The 16,985-nt window shown below is 37.0% G+C and overlaps 2 protein-coding genes across 3 annotated transcripts; both read left to right on the top strand.

Annotated features, from left to right (window-relative positions):
• The first annotated feature begins 1,933 nt into the window (after window positions 1-1,933).
• LOC140555546 (uncharacterized) lies at window positions 1,934-6,455 on the top strand. Of its 2 annotated transcripts, none has more exons than XM_072678812.1 (8): window positions 1,934-2,138; window positions 2,301-2,401; window positions 3,820-4,116; window positions 4,201-4,470; window positions 5,134-5,349; window positions 5,448-5,570; window positions 5,666-5,715; window positions 5,834-6,455. In XM_072678812.1, exons 2-8 carry the CDS (start codon window positions 2,320-2,322, stop codon window positions 5,942-5,944), a joined length of 1,149 nt encoding a protein of 382 aa, XP_072534913.1. In that variant the 5' UTR covers window positions 1,934-2,138; window positions 2,301-2,319; the 3' UTR covers window positions 5,945-6,455. The 2 variants fall into 2 exon arrangements, with proteins under 2 accessions (XP_072534913.1, XP_072534911.1); XM_072678810.1 differs by having other exon boundaries at window positions 2,295-2,401.
• Window positions 6,456-8,623: 2,168 nt separating this feature from the next.
• On the top strand, window positions 8,624-10,593 carry med18 (mediator of RNA polymerase II transcription, subunit 18 homolog (yeast)). Its single transcript, XM_072678809.1, has 3 exons — window positions 8,624-8,689; window positions 9,176-9,270; window positions 9,434-10,593. The coding sequence occupies exons 2-3, from the start codon at window positions 9,198-9,200 to the stop codon at window positions 9,985-9,987; spliced, it is 627 nt and encodes a 208-aa protein (XP_072534910.1). The 5' UTR covers window positions 8,624-8,689; window positions 9,176-9,197; the 3' UTR covers window positions 9,988-10,593.
• Window positions 10,594-16,985: the final 6,392 nt, after the last annotated feature.

Raw genomic sequence — 16,985 nt, 5'->3', positions numbered from 1 at the left:
GAAATTGATGCTTTGGAGAGCAAAAAAAAAAAGAAAAGAAAAAAGTTTAGTGGGTTGTACTTAGTCTCTGTTTCTGTAGCATTCATGCCTCAGCTCTTTTAACCAAAATGTTACGAAGAAAGCTTTGACCTTGAGAGAATGAGATCAGTGTAAGCCTTTTTTTGGATGCTGGACATTAAGTGATATATGGGTCAACTTGTATCTTTAAGAATGAGTCTTTGAGCTGATTATTGAGTGTGACTTTGTTGCAGTACTTCATGCTGTTGGAATGTGAAGATGTTCTGGTGGACTGTGTTGTAGCCAGCCGTGAGTGTGTGGTTTTGACTGGAGGAATGCTTTACGTTACAATTAATACAGGTAAAAAATAAGACTCTGATTGGTGATTCTCTGTGAACTCTAACCACTGTAGTAGATTAGTTTAGCTCCACCAGCAGTTACTGTATTGAAGGACTAATTAGATAAATGTAGTGTAAAGTTAGGATGATAACTGTAAATTCTGGACCTCCACAAGAAAATATTTTAAAGTGTTTTAAATAACACGCACGCACACACACACACACACACACACACACACACACACACACACAAACACACACACACACACACACACACACACACACACATCAAATGGCAATGTACTGTTTATTTCTTTGAAATATGTATAATATTCAAAATGAATAGTAATATATTTTGATATGATCTGTTTTGTTTTGTTAATTATTCTAACATATTTGTACATATTTATATTATATTATATATAATATTTATATTTGTTTGGATGGTCTAAGACTATTTTACAGCACAACTTTCACAGTGACATTAATAAAAAAAATAATATTTAATAACAGAATTTGTGCACTTATTAACATATGAGCATTGCAAGTTGGCTCTTGTTAAAACTGTACACTTGGGTTGCACTTGCTGCCTTTGGGATAAAAGTGTCAGCCAAATGAATAATGTAATGTGTGGCCTAATTATAATTCATCATTGAAGTTAATCTTTTACTTTCCAGTTTTTCCAGTTGTAAACTAAATGACAATTCAAACTAAATGTTCATTCTAATATGTTTCTAATATATTGTTAAAAAAATTTAAACCAATAAATATTATTTTCACACATCAATTTTTATAATGTTTTTCTATTTTACTCTTTGGCCCTTTTAATATATGGTAAGAAAAGGGAAACAGAAGGGTTTAATAGAGCTCTGTATGTCTTAGTAATTTCTATAATGATAGCCCAGTTGAATGTGTTGTATTTAACATCCAGAGAAAAGAGTATACCAGTAAAAAGAACTGAGAGCATTTTGTGTAATGTAATGTGCCGTTAGTGCAATGTTTTATAGGCCCCATTCTATAAAGAAATTAAGATCTTAGCACTAATTGAACTTCTGAATTTATGTGAATCTGAATGAGGGCAGGTCAGGGCTGAATGCCAGGACTGACTAAAGAGTCTGACAAATGGAGATGTTAAAAATCTTGGTGAAATGTGAAGTCTTGGTTAATTCTACAAATATTTATTTGTGAAGTTAGATGTGATTTATGTCAGACACAAATAAGCAAATTCAGCAAACAAAATTACATGACATTGTGTTTCGATTTTATGGCTTTCGGCTTTTTATATTTTTGCTTTTATATATGCTTCTCTTTAATGCTAACGTTTTAACCGCAAGAAACAGTGGTGAGTCAAAATCAGAGCAATAGCAAATTAAATGACCTGAGTTAAGCAAAGAACATGTGCATCTGTAATGGCGATAGTATATAGCCTCAGCAGCTATTTACTGATGATAACCAGGTTATGCATATAATAAAAAAAGCATGTTGTTATATGAAAACACAAACTCAAAAGGGAACATGCTTTATCTCTTATAAAGGCATTTATCCCTTTGCATCTGTTTTTTTCTGCAGCTTGCAGGTGGTTAGTAAAATCACACTAAGCGTGAGCTGGAGCTGTGCATGCGAGCCTCATCTCACTCTCATCTCACTGTGGTTGTTGAAGCTCGCTCCATATAAACAAACATTAGTCACACATGGCCGTTTGAAGTGGGAAACTCTGCCATGCATCGTCTGCATTACACTGACCTTTGAGTAAAATGCATCTCAGAAAGTGTTACGCCATAGCCATAGAGTTCATGGAAAAAAGTGAGTCCAGTCTTTTTCTGTCTTTTTCTGTTTAATTAATTTGATTTATTCGACAATGTTTAGTCTATGAGAAAGTGGGCTGTTTAATGCACCATTTAAAGTCTAACCTAAAGTAAGTGTAGTGTTTTCTATTTATTGATTTGTCCTTTGTTCTAGTGACAGTTATGCACTGTGTTTGCATATGAAACAGACTGCTTTTAACATAAGGAGGAGGATGCTCTGCGTTGTCTTTCTTTTGACTACTATCAGCACACAAGTTCTCGGTGAGTACCGTTTCATAAAGTTCATACTTTATCTCAAATACTGAAGGGTGTACCTTTAAATATTTATCCAGTCTATGACTCACTGTAATCCGTTCTTATTTTGTTTATTTATATTTATATTTACATAACTGTATAAATACAGTAGCTCAATGAATTGCATACTGTATGTCTATCCAACATGAATAGAGATTGTGTAGACTAATAAATCAATCATGAGCCTAATTAACTTTTTTTTTACATTGTTCATTTTTATTGTTAACTGACTTGAATGTCTTATTTAATTGTACTTGGTTAAGTATGACACATTAGGGCAGCCCTAGGCCATAAAAGAGATTTTCTAAGTGATGATAATTAAATAAGTCTTCTACAGGATTAAAGCTGACATTTTAGAGCACAATTTATTTTATTAATTCGACATATTAGAAAAAATTAAATATACTGTATTTTATGTGCCAGTGCTATGTTATGTACCAGAGGTGACTAACATTTTGCATATGACTGTGTATGCTTTAAAAGCTAAATGCTTGTTAGATGAAAACCAATGCCCATCAAGCGTGAGTAGACTAATTTACTTTTTTTACATTAATCATTTTCACTGTTAATTGACCTGAATATCTTATGTAATTGTACTGAGTAAATTCTGACACATTAGGGCAGCCCTAGGCCAATTTTTTTTTCTAAGTGAAGATAATTGAACAAATCTTCTACAGGAATCAGGAATCTTCTTCTTCTTCTTCTTCTTCTTCTTATTATTATTATTATTATGTTACTGTTATATAGTTTAAATTAACACTTAAAACATTTAAACCACTGGAAACTCTAAATAGGATTAAAACATGTCTTGACTTCCTAACACGATTTGACCAGTAAAAGGGTTCTTTGTCTATTTAAATTGAGATGTGAGTAGAACAATATATGATAAATATTTTAAAGATATTTTACACAATAACACAATGAACACAATGTTACATGTTTTGCTGAAACAGTTAGACTAATGACAACTCGCCAATTACATTACATAATATATTATTATATCATATAATAATATAATAAATAACAATATAAGTAATATAATAAATAATCTAATAAATTTGATTAGCTGCAAACATTAATTTCCCATTCATTTGAAGTAAAAACAAACAAACAAACACATAAATAAATCCACCTTCCATTAATTCATTAAAAAAAAAGCGTACAACCAAGTCAGCCATAAATCGTGCCATTACTGGTATCAACATTATACTATTAGTTATTAAACAGCTAAATTATTACTACTATATTGCCTAAATTGCTTTTGGTAAGTGATGAAGCATCAATCTGAATCACAGCAAGAATCTTCTTTTATTTTACAGACGATGATGATGATGATGATGATGACATATTTTCTTATTCAGTGTTGTTTTTTCTTTAATGGATAGCCTCTATCAAATTTGTGCCAGTGGGGAGGACCATAAGGATACCATGTGAAGGTTATGGGAATCACTCATTTGCCACCTGGTCTTACACAAGAGAAGACAAGAGCTCTGAGACTGTTGTTAGTGAACGTAAAGGTATTACATTTCACGGAAAGATGATCAGGAAAAAGCTTCTGAGGGACTTTTATTTAGAAATCAGTCCTTTTACTGAGCAGGACAAAGGGATATATGTTTGCAAGCTCTGCACAAACACTCAGGAATGTACTGAGAGTAAACCGATATCCTTAGTACCGCAGTACGGTAAGTGAAAATCAACCCTTTCATTAATTCAGTCTGCTAGTTTCTATATGGCCTAACATAACACTGATCTCTTTCTATTTTCAGAAACTTCTCCATCCTTAGAAACACATTTTGTCACTGAAGGTGGCAGATTCAGTTATAGCTGTCCCCGTAATGGCACACTAAAGGTTGGATGGACATTTGAAGTACGAGGGGGAAACACGGTCACACATTTAAACAATGAACTGACAGACAAAGGTTTGTTGTCCATTTTGGATGTTCAGCCGCTTGATGCAGGGAAATACAGTTGTTGGGGAGAGACATTGACTGGACAGCGGGAAACTGTTTATTTGCTGACTCTCTGTGTACTTACAGGTTAGTATAAATAAAAGAATCATCATTAGCTTTTCTACAAACTCAAATACACTTGTATCTCCCTTGTATCATAATTTCTTCACTTCAGTGAAAATTACAAGCTTTTAAGAACTTTTTTCTCCTGTAAAGCTTGGAGATAAACCTTTTTGCTTTTTGAGTGACAGCGTAATAATCAGTGATTTTTAAATCAATGTCTCTTCTTCTGTGAATAAAAAATAAAGGTTGATGCAATATTTTGGAGACTGTGAAATGTAATTGTTAATAAACCTTAATAAACAAAACAACAATTATTTATTCTAAAATATTCAAAATGACTCATGTGTCGTATTCAGAATATTGCCCTGACAGCAATAGTACACCTTTTCTCCCTTCATTTATTGCATTTCTGTGCTAATTAAGTTGCTTGGCATAGTTTGCATATTTGGAAAACTAATCTAATAACTAACTAAATCCTAAAAATCTGATTAACAAACAAATTGTAAACAAATTGTAAAAGTGACCAGTGAATAAATAACCCAATGACATTTTTTTCTGCTTTGTCATTTGTCCGTTATCTGTTCAAGCAAATAAGTGATAAGCAATAAACATAATTAGAAAACAGTTGAAACCTATATGTAGAATTGTAATTTTGTCATTTTTGATCTTTTTTTTTTACAATCGCAGCTGAGGAGATGACTGATTCTCCTCAGAACTGCACTCTTTACTGTGACGCGGATGTCGCTACAGAGCGAGATCCAGTCGTTGTAGGGACTGATAAAGGGAACGTCTCAATTACTGGACAAATAAACAAACCAAAGAGTTCTGTGATGTGCTGGCTGCACAGCAGCAGTGTAGAGACTGACAGAGCAAGTCTGGAAGACCATAATACTACTCATTCAGGTGAATATTCTACTAAACTTGTAATACTTAATACAGTTAAAAGTACAATTACATTACTTTTAATTTGAGGTGTAAAACTGCATTGTGCTGAATTTCAGGTGCCACTGAGCTCAGAATTCCTATACACACAGTCGTGTTAACAAGTACATGTACAGCTGCTTTTCTCGTTATTGTGGCTCTTGTCATAGTTGTGTGGCTTTTACGACAGAGAAGGACTGCAGGTGAGGAGAAAACACCTTTCATTTGAAGCATGACTTAAAGTGTGTGAGTGTGTTTGTCATTTAGTGCAAGTATTTCTTTTTTCATTATTGTGCAGAAAGAACCTCGAGCAGAGACTGTCAATCAGCAACCAGGGGGAGCTTATGTGTAAGTGGATTAGATAAAATTATCTTTATCTTTATCATTGTGCTGCACTTTTATAGGCTAACGTATGACACTACTATGTTTCCTCACTGATTAAGCTCTCATTGTTCCATCTCTAAAGGATGAAAATGAGACCCAGGTGATTTATTCTATGCTGGAAGTCGTCAGGTATCAACAACAGAGTGCCATCACATTGGACACTGAGTGTGTGTACAGCCAGATTAATCTCTAAGAGGAACTTACATATTATGGTCCTGCTGTCACTATTTTTCATACTGACATCCAGTCATGTTTATAGTAACGTCCTGTTTAATGTTCATTATGTTTATCATTGAAAGTGGTTTCACATAAGGACTCATCAGATACTCTAGAGGGTTTCAATGATGTGTTTTTTAATTTCCCTTTTAATAAATCAATTAATTAGCTATCACATTTGCATAATTTCTTTTATTTTTAAAATAAATTTTTAAAAATAAGTCCTTTGAGCAAAACAATTTGCCAATATTTGTTTTAGATTAAATGCAGGCTAATTATTATTTTATAAAAAATATATAATGTAGTGTACCCACCTCTTTAAAAGCTCTTAATAAAAGCAATTGTCAATTGCAAAAAAAGCAAAAATGTTCCTATTCTTGCGTTCATTTTCTTTTTTTTTTTGGACAGTGACAATCAAAAAATATTTTTAATAAAATATATGATCATAAAATGTGCCATTATCTTTGTACATACATGTTTAATGTATTTCCCCCCAGTGTGTTAAATTAAGAAAATAAACAGTTATTGTGCATACCATTGTGCGGAAGTGTGTTCACTGTAGAGGATGTGCCTAAATTTCAAACTCAACAACACATGGAATGTGACCAGGGTTCCCAAACTTTTGCATATGACATCACCCATAAAAAGACTTCTTCCAGAGTTCATCAGTAATAGCAACCATAACCTATATAGAACCATGTCAACTTAAAGAACCATTTGAATGCATACATTGGTTTTGCCTTATGCCAATTATTCATCATATATGATCATAACAGAAACCTCCTGCATGTGGTTCTCAAAGAACCTTTAAAATAAGTTCTGTTTAGCACCAACAAATGTTCCACTGCTGTCAAAGAACCCTTTTCAGTACTAGACCCATTTTCACTTTCGTATAGATATTACAGATATCTATATAAAGGAATGTTGAGTAATATTTCATTTAAGTAATGAATCACAGTGCCTGCAGTCATGGCATTGCACACAGTGTTAGAGTGTGAAGTATACGGATATTATTCACACAGTCCATACCCTGCGCTTCGGAAGGGCTCTTTGCACGGTGAGAACATCTCCCATCTACATGCAACAGCAATGTTGAAAATAGAGGTGAAGGCCCCATATTCATTTTAATCTTATATATGGCTTGTTTATGTGATTTGGGTAATTTCCACTCAGCATCACTTACTGTTTTTGAAATGTTTTTGATCTGTTTGTGAGTCATGATGTGATTAAATAATTTGAGTGATGCTGTGGCCATGTTTTTGACTCTATATACTAACCAAATTAATGAACATTTAAGCGTTAGTCAATACTGTATAGGCGAGAACGCTCAAATATCTTTATATTTAAAACATCTTTATAAGCTAAATTTGCATAAAGTTTTTGTTGGATTTTTATTCAGTTTACCCCACTTCACAAGTTGCTCATCACTAATTTTTACCCACAGGTTTGGAGTTTCCCTACTGCATGATGAGGGGAATGAGGGTTGAGGACTTTCTCCTCTTTTGAGGTTGTGGGGTTACCAGGATTCAGTTGATCATCAGAAAGTCATGAGTTTAAATCCCAGTGACACAACAGGCCTCCACAATGAGATAAGGAAACTCTCACACAAGTCTAGCAGCTTCATATGACAAGGGAGAGTACTAACCTGTAGGTGAGAATCAGCAATGACCAAATCTGGGGGGTGGGGAAAACTCCAATAAAATGTTTAAGCAATAACAGTTTGTAAACCTAGATTGATCTTCGTGTTAATATAAAGTTATACAATTATATAAAAACCAACGTGAATTATATAATTTTACTAGCCATTTCTTGAATTCATAGCCATGTTTAAAAAAATGCTTCCAACATAAGACAAATCATCTTGGCTATATCATAATGTTGTCTGATAAAAACAAACAAACAAACAAACAAAACATTACATGCATTAATACATGGTTGAAATAGCACTGTATTATTACTGTATTAGACATTGTTAACCCTTTAGAAATGCTTACCACTACTTAAATGAATGAATTTTGGTACTATCTAAGAAGGAATATCTAATTCCCCTTTTGGTAGTTTATTATTTTTAATTAATAATAATCACTCATAGTAATTTATTTTTAACATAAAATTGAATAAAATCAATGTTGTTTGTTTTGATATTGTTGCAATTATTCTTTAAATAAATAAATAGACACATACACACTTACATACATATGGTCCACATCTAATTTCCTCTGATAAAATAACTTTCATATTAGTTCAGTAGTTTCATAATTAGAGTTATTTAAAATGACAGACTAAGTCTTAAAGCAATTATTATCACATGTACATACATTTTCTCCAAATATTATCTTCTAAATTATTTGACTTTAGATTTCCACTGAAGCTTTGAGACACACAAGTATTAGAAACATCTGCTCCAAGTATTAGCATTAGCAACGTTTCTTTGTTGCTAGACTTTGCCAGTTTTACCAATCTTAACCCACTTATTACAGGTTAAAACACGTTTTACGAAGAATCATCCATCAATTTACGAAGTTTGTGATTAATGTTCATGTAACCAAACTGACTATTGCTCAAGTGAAACCGGTTGAAAATATTTTGAGTTGTTTCCATGTACCTGGCAACCCGGCAACCCGGCAACTCGCCTGAGCATGCGCAGTACCGGCACCTCTATAATGAAAGAGCTAGCAGGCTAACCGCTAGTGGAGCAGGCAGACAGCAGTGTTAGGGCTTGGTAAGTGAAATACAGCTAACAGACTTTAGACCTCACACCTTTTTGTGTATGCAGAACAGGGTTTGTACAATGTCCATCACTAAGTTAATAATATACTCTCTTTCTTTGGTTACTCAGATGCTAGCTAGTTCGTTGAGGCTTTGTTACACAAACACACACACACACACACACACACACACCCCTCCACACGAAGTGCTGTGGTGCCACTATGCTGTAGTTTAGCTAATACACACAGACGCCAGGACTTTTTTAAAGGCTTTATATAAATAGCTACAAAAACAAAACTATTCAGTAGTTTAAAAATACATGTAGCTAAAGTTCCTTGTGTTCCTTACTTAAGATTAGCATAATAATAGCTGGCTAGCTTATCGTAACCACAGACCGCCATCGCTAGCTAAAAGTTAGCACTAGCGTGGTTTCACTAGATAGCTAAATCTCTCTCACTCATTTAAATTGCTGTATTTTTCTTGTCTTTTCCTTCCACAGAAACTTATTAGCTAGGTGAGTCATGGAAGCCCCACCGGTCACCGTCATGCCCGTTACGGGGGGCACGATAAACATGATGGAGTATTTGCTGCAAGGTAGCTACATTCATTTTTTTGGTTTGCTTACTACTGCTCAGTCTGTTTGACTAATGTATTATCTATCTATCGATCTATCTATCGATCCATCTATCTATCGATCCATCTATCTATCTATCTAGCGTTATTTCTGAAAATGACCCTGTATACTCCTCTTCTACAGGCAGTGTACTGGACCAGTCCTTGGACAGTCTCCTCCATCGTCTAAGAGGTCTGTGTGACAACATGGAACCAGAGAGCTTTGCTGACCATGAACTAGTTTACCTTCTCAAAGGTCAGCAGGGAAACCCTTTTATACTCCGTGCCAGGCGCTCTCTTGCTCACCCCACTGCCCCCTGGCACCTGCGCTACCTTGGGCAGCCAGAGGTGGGTGATAAGAGTCGTCACGCCCTGGTTCGGAACTGTGTGGACGTTTCAGCCTCTCACAGCCTGCCGGACTTCCTCAACGAAATGGGCTTTCGAATGGACCATGAGTTCGTAGCCAAAGGGCATATTTTCCGCAAAGGTGGGCTCAAAGTGGTTGTGAGCAAACTGTCTAGGGTGCTTGTGCCGGGCAACACGGACAATGCTGAACCGCTGTCCCTCTCCTACCTAGTGGAACTTAGTGTTTTGGCGCCTGCTGGACAGGACACAGTGTCTGAGGACATGCGTAGCTTTGCAGAGCAACTCAAACCCCTCGTACACCTGGAGAAGATTGACCCCAAAAGGCTCATGTAGATGCTAAGAGCTGTTATGAGTTAATTTCACCGAACTAGACCTTATTGTGATTAGCATAAGACAGTATGTGTCTGTGTTGCTGTTTGCAAATGGATAATTCCTGGATTGTCAGACTTCAGTTTCCTTACTGTTTTGATTGCCAGTCAGAGTAATAGAGACCGTGATTTCCACCTCAATCTGGAAGCTGAATGCCATTAAAATGCGACAACTGAAATGATCATGCTGTAATAGCAATAGTGTTATATTGCAAGTGGCTTTTCATTTGCAGTTTTGCGTCGTACAAACTTTCCTTGCTTAACCTGGACCTCAGTATTGTAAATAGTGGATTTTCTATTGATGAATGATTTGCTGAAGCAGATACAAACATGCCTACATGTCTTGGCAGTAGTTACAAGAGATAAGAGTATGTGAAAATGTGTAATTTTTTAAATAAATGAGTCACTTAATTCACTCAGCTTTGCTTCAGTTTAATAGGTAATTGTGTTGGAATTATCTGATTTGACTTGGTGGATTTCCGCTTTCTTCATAAGCACTATTCTGGTTCTGTATTCCAGTTTTATTGCACTAGGTGGCTCTCTTACTCTGTTTCAGGGCTCTGCTGCTCCAGTATGAAGTGGTGTTCTCTAGACCTCACATGTGAGAGATGCAGTTGCTATGGCAATAATTAGGTGCGAGATCTCCACCCCCACCACCACTAGCTCTAATTAGCTTTCTCAATTGCTTAATGATACATGGACCTGTGAAAGCTCTCTTTTCTTCCCTGTCAGAAAAGTGCAGATATTTTTTTTTTCCTGTGCGCTCTCATCTCCACTATTAACTCATGAGAGCTGACACCAGAGATGGCAGCTAGAGATGAGGCCATTACTCTTCCAGTGCTCCAACTGGGATCGCACTATTTAAAATGTATGAGAGAATTTACCATTAATTTTTGTTTTAGGACATGCACAGTCGTTTGAATGGTGATAGAAATAACTGGAGTGTTCATGTTTGCCTCAGATAAAGTGGTTGATAATACCTCCTATTGAACAAATGAAATGAAATGGATGACCATTATCCTGCTGTGTTTGGGAAGCTTCTCTACATACAGTGTGCTGGAATGTTGGGAGAATCAAGCGTCCTGCATTGATGGCACAATTTGAAGGATTTTTTTTGGTTTTGTTTTGAGTTTCCAATGTTTGTTTTACATCTCAATCGTTATAACTAACTCAAAAGAAGCAACATACACAGCATTGAGATATAATGGAGTGAAAGAATATGAATTCAGAATTTATTATACATTTTGATGTAACAGACTTAAATGCAGTTACCTCTTACATCTAGAATACAGTAAAGTAGCTCAAAATGCATTCATTTGAAATGTAATATTAATGTATTATATAAGAAATATATAATTATTTATGTAAAATATAACATGTAAATTTACATTAAGGTGTGTAATGGAGCTTTTATGTGTATTCCTTGCTGGATTTATATATATATATATACTTTCTTTGAAAGTATTCAGCCCAGCTCTGCTTAGCAACTGTTTTGGATGTGTTTGAAGGGATCAGTTTATTCTTTGACTGAGACCACAGAAATTAACTTGATCTGTCAACAGGGCTATGCAAGCCACACTGCTCTTCAATTAATGGAGTGGGTTGGGGAGTGAGGAAGTTTAGCAGATCACCAGATTTGAAAAGCATTAAGAACTTTTAAGAATGTGTTGGGAAGACACACTGAACTATTATAGGAGGTGTGTGGACAGCACTTAAGAATGAGTTAATAGGCTCTTGTCCTGAGAGCACTGTTTGATTTTCAAACCGGCACCCAATACATGTGTATGCTGATGCCATTGCTAAAGTAATTATTAATTTATTATGCTCTACATATTTCACTGCAGTTCTTCCCTTGGTTTAATACTGCATTGTAGTCGGTGGCCTAGTCCTTATTTCCCTTATGCCTCCATGACCTTGTCACTGTCATACGAAGTCTGCTGCACTTGAAACATGTCTTAAGTTGCCCTGACTGTGCTTATGAGAGGGTAGAAGTTGAGTTGCATGGCTCTCTTTGGAAAGCATATTTTCTGATGCTGTGTATTCAGGTTATGTCCTTTGTCATAATGTTGTCAAGCTTAAAATGAATATTATAGCAGGACTCTCAAAGGTAATGCTTGATTCTCCTGCACCACTGGGCAGAAGACAGTGTCACTCCCTATTTCGCTCTCCCTTAGGGGCTTCACCGATGTGCTAGTGTTTCATTTGTGAATGGGATTAGAGATGTGTGTCAGATCACATTAGCTGAAACTCTGTCAGCGTCTCCTATGTGTGAGAGAGGGCTGTTACCTGCACTCTTAGTTATTTTCAAACTCTCAGCCCTGTCTTAATTGAGCCCCCCAGGCCTTTTTCTGACAGCCTTGCATTTCTGAACATTCTGTGCATTTTCGGGAGGAATCAGCGCCAAGATCTCTGGCATGATAAGATGACTTTTGCCAGAGGCAGGAAGTATTAAAGGCAGGCCAATCTGGGCCGATGCCATGAAGGGGTGAAATCGGGTCTCACCTACTCTTTGGAACATTCCTGATCTTTAGAGCAGTGCCTTTGTCGTTGCCATACTCCATTTGGAGTGAATGAAGGCATTTTAGAAGGCTTATGCATCAAGTGGCTGTTATTTCTTGGTGTCTCAGGTTCAATCGCTGGAATGAAAGTGTGTATGGAGTGTGCCAACTGATGAGGTCCACATATCTTGTACATTTCATTAGGCATTTTTTCAAACTTTCCAAACCGTCCTTCTTTAACCAAAAAAACTAAACTGTAAGACGTTTGCCAAGTGTTTTAACATCAGCGAATGATAAAAGTTTATCATAAAAAACCCACTATGATCATATGCTCCCAGTCTGCATACGGCTTATTGGACGCATAAAGGTAACCATGCACACCACCACAACAACATGGTATGTACAATAACTGCACTTATCCAGCTTTAAAAGTACCACATTGAATCTGAAGGCATAAGTAACAGAATAATGGAGATATATTAAGATGCCTTTCCCTGTTCTGAGGTTGACTCTTAAAATTGTCATAGTTGTGGTCACTACCCCTGTGTGGATCAGGGATCTATCCATCAATGAATTTGTCATACCCAATTGAATATTTCAGTGCTGACATAGCTACTGCCTACCAAATAACATGCTTATAAAAAGTATTCACCTCTTTTAGGCTGTAAATTCTTGTAAACAGTAAAAGGGTAAAACATTCAAGAACTAAATACATACATTATAATGTGGTTGACAGATGGGCTACAGTACTTGGTGAGTCCTATTTAACACAGCTTATGCTGTACACTTTTAAAAATAAAAGGTGCTACAAATGGTTCTTTGTCTGAAAACATACTTTTGATGCCCCAAAATCCATATGTGTAACAGAGATGTGTGTATTTCTATTACATCCTAGGTTCTTTAATGAACCGAAAGTGGTTCTTCTATGGCATCACTATTGCTCCATTTGTAGCACCTGTATTTTTGGAGTGTATGTAGATCTAATAAAAAAAATAAAATAAAATAATGCAGTGTATTTGGTCTTGTCGGAGAAGCACTAATGAGCCGACATGAATGAAATTCCACAATCCATTTCTGTCTCTGCGCAAGCACTAGCATTGCCCTCTTCTCACTGGTGAGTTAGTGGCTGCAGTGGTGTGCAGAGTGTGACACACTGTTCTGGGATCAGCACCAAAAGCCTCTGGAATGTCTGGTATGGATTGTGTGAAGCACCCTGTCTAGTGGTGCTTAGATGCTCGCACACGCATACCGCAGAGTCTGCTGAGATTATGCCCTGCCCACCTTCTGAACCCCACTCCTCTTAGCTTTAGGGGAGGGGCAATCATTTTATAAGCCCTCCTTTCCTTTTTTTCCATCTTTAAAGAACATTACAACTTGCAACATGATTGTTGGACATAGGTGGACACCTCTTCCCCCTGATTCCAACTGACCTTTCATTTCCTTGTGATAGTGTCCTTCCACTGTGCCTGTTCTGTGTGACCCGTGGTATAAGCCCTTAGAGACCAGCTACTGACTACTGCTTCATTGGAAATGTCATTAGATGCACCAGGAAGACTGTGGTGCGCAGAACCTTGGTACCCAAATACCAGGACACTGTTTGTGAAACACCAGGTTTGTTGCACATGACTCATCAAGAACACCTCATACCAGCACTATGTTTAGCATCTGCAATAACACAATTGTAACTCTACAATAAATGGCACCACACATGTTGAAGTTTCAGTGGGTGTATTGTGTAACATCTGAGTGTGCCCAAATAGTGGGTGTGCTGGGTGGAGACAGGGGAAAGAATTCATGCTTGTATATGGACGTGTTTTGTGGATTTGGATTGTGGTAACTTATGTCACTCATGGAATGTCTAAGGGCATTGTGCTTTTTGTCAGCCTTATCCTTAAAAGACATCCCATGAAGGAATCTTCCATTGTATCCCAGTGAAAGGCATCATTTACAGTGGAATCATGTCTAAAAAAAGAACTTTTATGAAAAAAAAAAGATATGTAAATAAGGGGCTTGTTTCCTTCCTGCATGAAGTTCATTTTTGCTGTAGAGTGAAATGTAATATGTTGAAGTAGCGTTCCGTGACCTATTAAAACTTTACATATCAGCCATTCATTATTTATCTAAAACATCTACCATGTAGGCAAGAACATAGGAGAGAGTTACAGATTGGGAGGGACAAATTATAAAAGGAAGCGACAGTTTACTGCTTGAAATATGAACAAGAACATTCAATATTGCATATGTGCTACTGAAGGTGACCCCCATAATAAAAAGAGCCAAGGCTTAGTAAAAGTCAGACTCCAGTTGTCTTGTAAGACTAGTAGTGTGCTGCTAATGCTGTTGTTATAAAAACATGACTAAAGTGTTGCTACTCAACCAAAACAGATAAAATAAATCAGCGCCCTTAAACTCCTGTCAGACATGATTAGCCTCAACATCTTTCTTTTTCTCAACATCATCTTTTTCCTTTCTGCTTTTTAGTTGGTAAGGCCCAGACTTTCAAAACTTTGAACAATGACATGTAACACAGTAACTATTCTCATATTGCCAAATACATTTGCAACATGAAACCACAAATATCGTATTGTACTCTGTTATTTTGGTTGTTTTGTTGGGGGTAGCAGTGGAGGTGAAGAAGCAGCTTGTTTGCAAGTTCCTAAGTACTTACACCTCTGCTTGTAGGTCTGCCAAGCTGCTGTACAATTAGGCTATGTTCAGGCTGCAGTTTCGCAAGTCAGATCTGTTGACCATCCACACGGTTTTTGCAAGCGATCAGGTCGGTTTTGTGTGTCTGGACATCAAAAAAAAAAAAAAATCTGCTTGGGTTGGTGTGGTAACTATGTAGACATCAGTAATTAACCTGTGATGGTCCTCTTGGATTCCCACACTTCCTTCACTCTGTAGTTGATGTGGTCATTGTTTGTCTCGTTGTGAGTGATGCAAAAGACACTCTGAGACACATTACAAATCCCATTGTAATCACATTTCAGACCGCCTCTAAATAGGGTTTGGATCCGATTGGCAAAATGTGTTTTTTGGCTGTCCAGACTTTCAAAAATCTATGTGGATACAATCTGACAAATCGAATTTGGACTGGCAGTCTGAACATAGCCATAGAGAGAGTAGCCCGTTTGCTGCTGTGCACATTCGCTGCCCCTTCATCTCTGGTCAGTTTTTGACCACATGCCCGCTTTTGGATGAATATTGGGTAATACACTACTCTCAACTTAGCAATGACAGTGATGTGATGTGATGGGAATTCCCGACCCAAAGACTGGGAATGCCACTAAAGAATGTTCAACTCATAATTTCTTTGGTAAAACCAGTTTGAGAGGACCTTTGCTGTGAGCTGATGCATTATCATGCTGGAAGAAACGAGGACCATAGGTAGACTGTGGTCGTGTAGGGAGGCCCATGGTTATGGTCAACAATACTTAAATAGGCTGTGCCATTTAATGACCCAAAATGTGCCAAGAAAACATTGCCCACACCATTACTCCACCTCCATCGACATCAGCAGTGGCAGTGATGTGTGTACAAACCTCAGCAATGCTGCTGTGCCTGATAAAGTTGCGAATGGTCTGCCACTATGTGGTCAGAAACTGACCAGCGATGAATAGCCTAGAAAATGACTTTCACAAATTGTGCATGGCAGTAGATGGGTGTGAGAAATCTATAACTGTGCATATTCAAATTAGATGTTAAATAATCTACTAAAAGCCTTTAAATTAAAGGTATACTTGGAATACTCATCTTATCGTCTTTTCTTGGACATGGAGAAAAAGAAATAATGATGATAAGCTAGGTCTGCCAGAGAAACTTCATTATTGAGGATAAAATACCCAAAGTACATAAACTGTAGGGTTGCCTAGCAGTCACTGACAAGAGTGAAATTACAGCCTCTGTACCTGAACACTCAGAGTCTTCAGAGTACGCTGAGCTTGTCGAGCCCACTCTGAGCAAGCACGAATGGAGAGTGAAAAACGGTATGTCACGGTTTGTTTGGCCCTTGAAAGTAAAGCTGTTCCATTGTGCGCCGCTGTGCAGCTCTGGCAGTGCCATTTCACTTCATCCAGTGGAGATGCCATGGCACAAAACACAAGTGGATTCCCTGCTATACAGCGCTTTGAGACCCTCCACAGGAACCAAGCTTTATAGCACACATTGTATCAGAACTACTTGCTGTTTAGAAAGATCTGTGTCTCATTAGGGACAGCTCATTAAACTGTTATCTCTGAAGTCTCAAAACTTTGACTGGAATATTTTGGGTTGACGATCCTTATATCGGCTCAGACCTTGGAGATAACTAATCCCAGTTAATCTTGCCTCTTTAATCTGTTTAATCGCAGCAGTGAACTGCATTTGCAGCATGTTTAAAACAAACTGAACCCGCTCAAATGCCGTAGAGCTGATATTCTCATTCTTTCTCTCTCTCTCTCTGCCCCCCCTCTTTCTCGTGCACTCT

This window comes from Salminus brasiliensis, chromosome 5 (genome assembly GCF_030463535.1).
Source record: "Salminus brasiliensis chromosome 5, fSalBra1.hap2, whole genome shotgun sequence".
NCBI classification, from domain to species: Eukaryota; Metazoa; Chordata; class Actinopteri; order Characiformes; family Bryconidae; genus Salminus; species Salminus brasiliensis.
The sequence above is the reverse complement of the archived record's forward strand: the minus strand, read 5'-3'. Positions and strand labels throughout refer to the sequence as shown.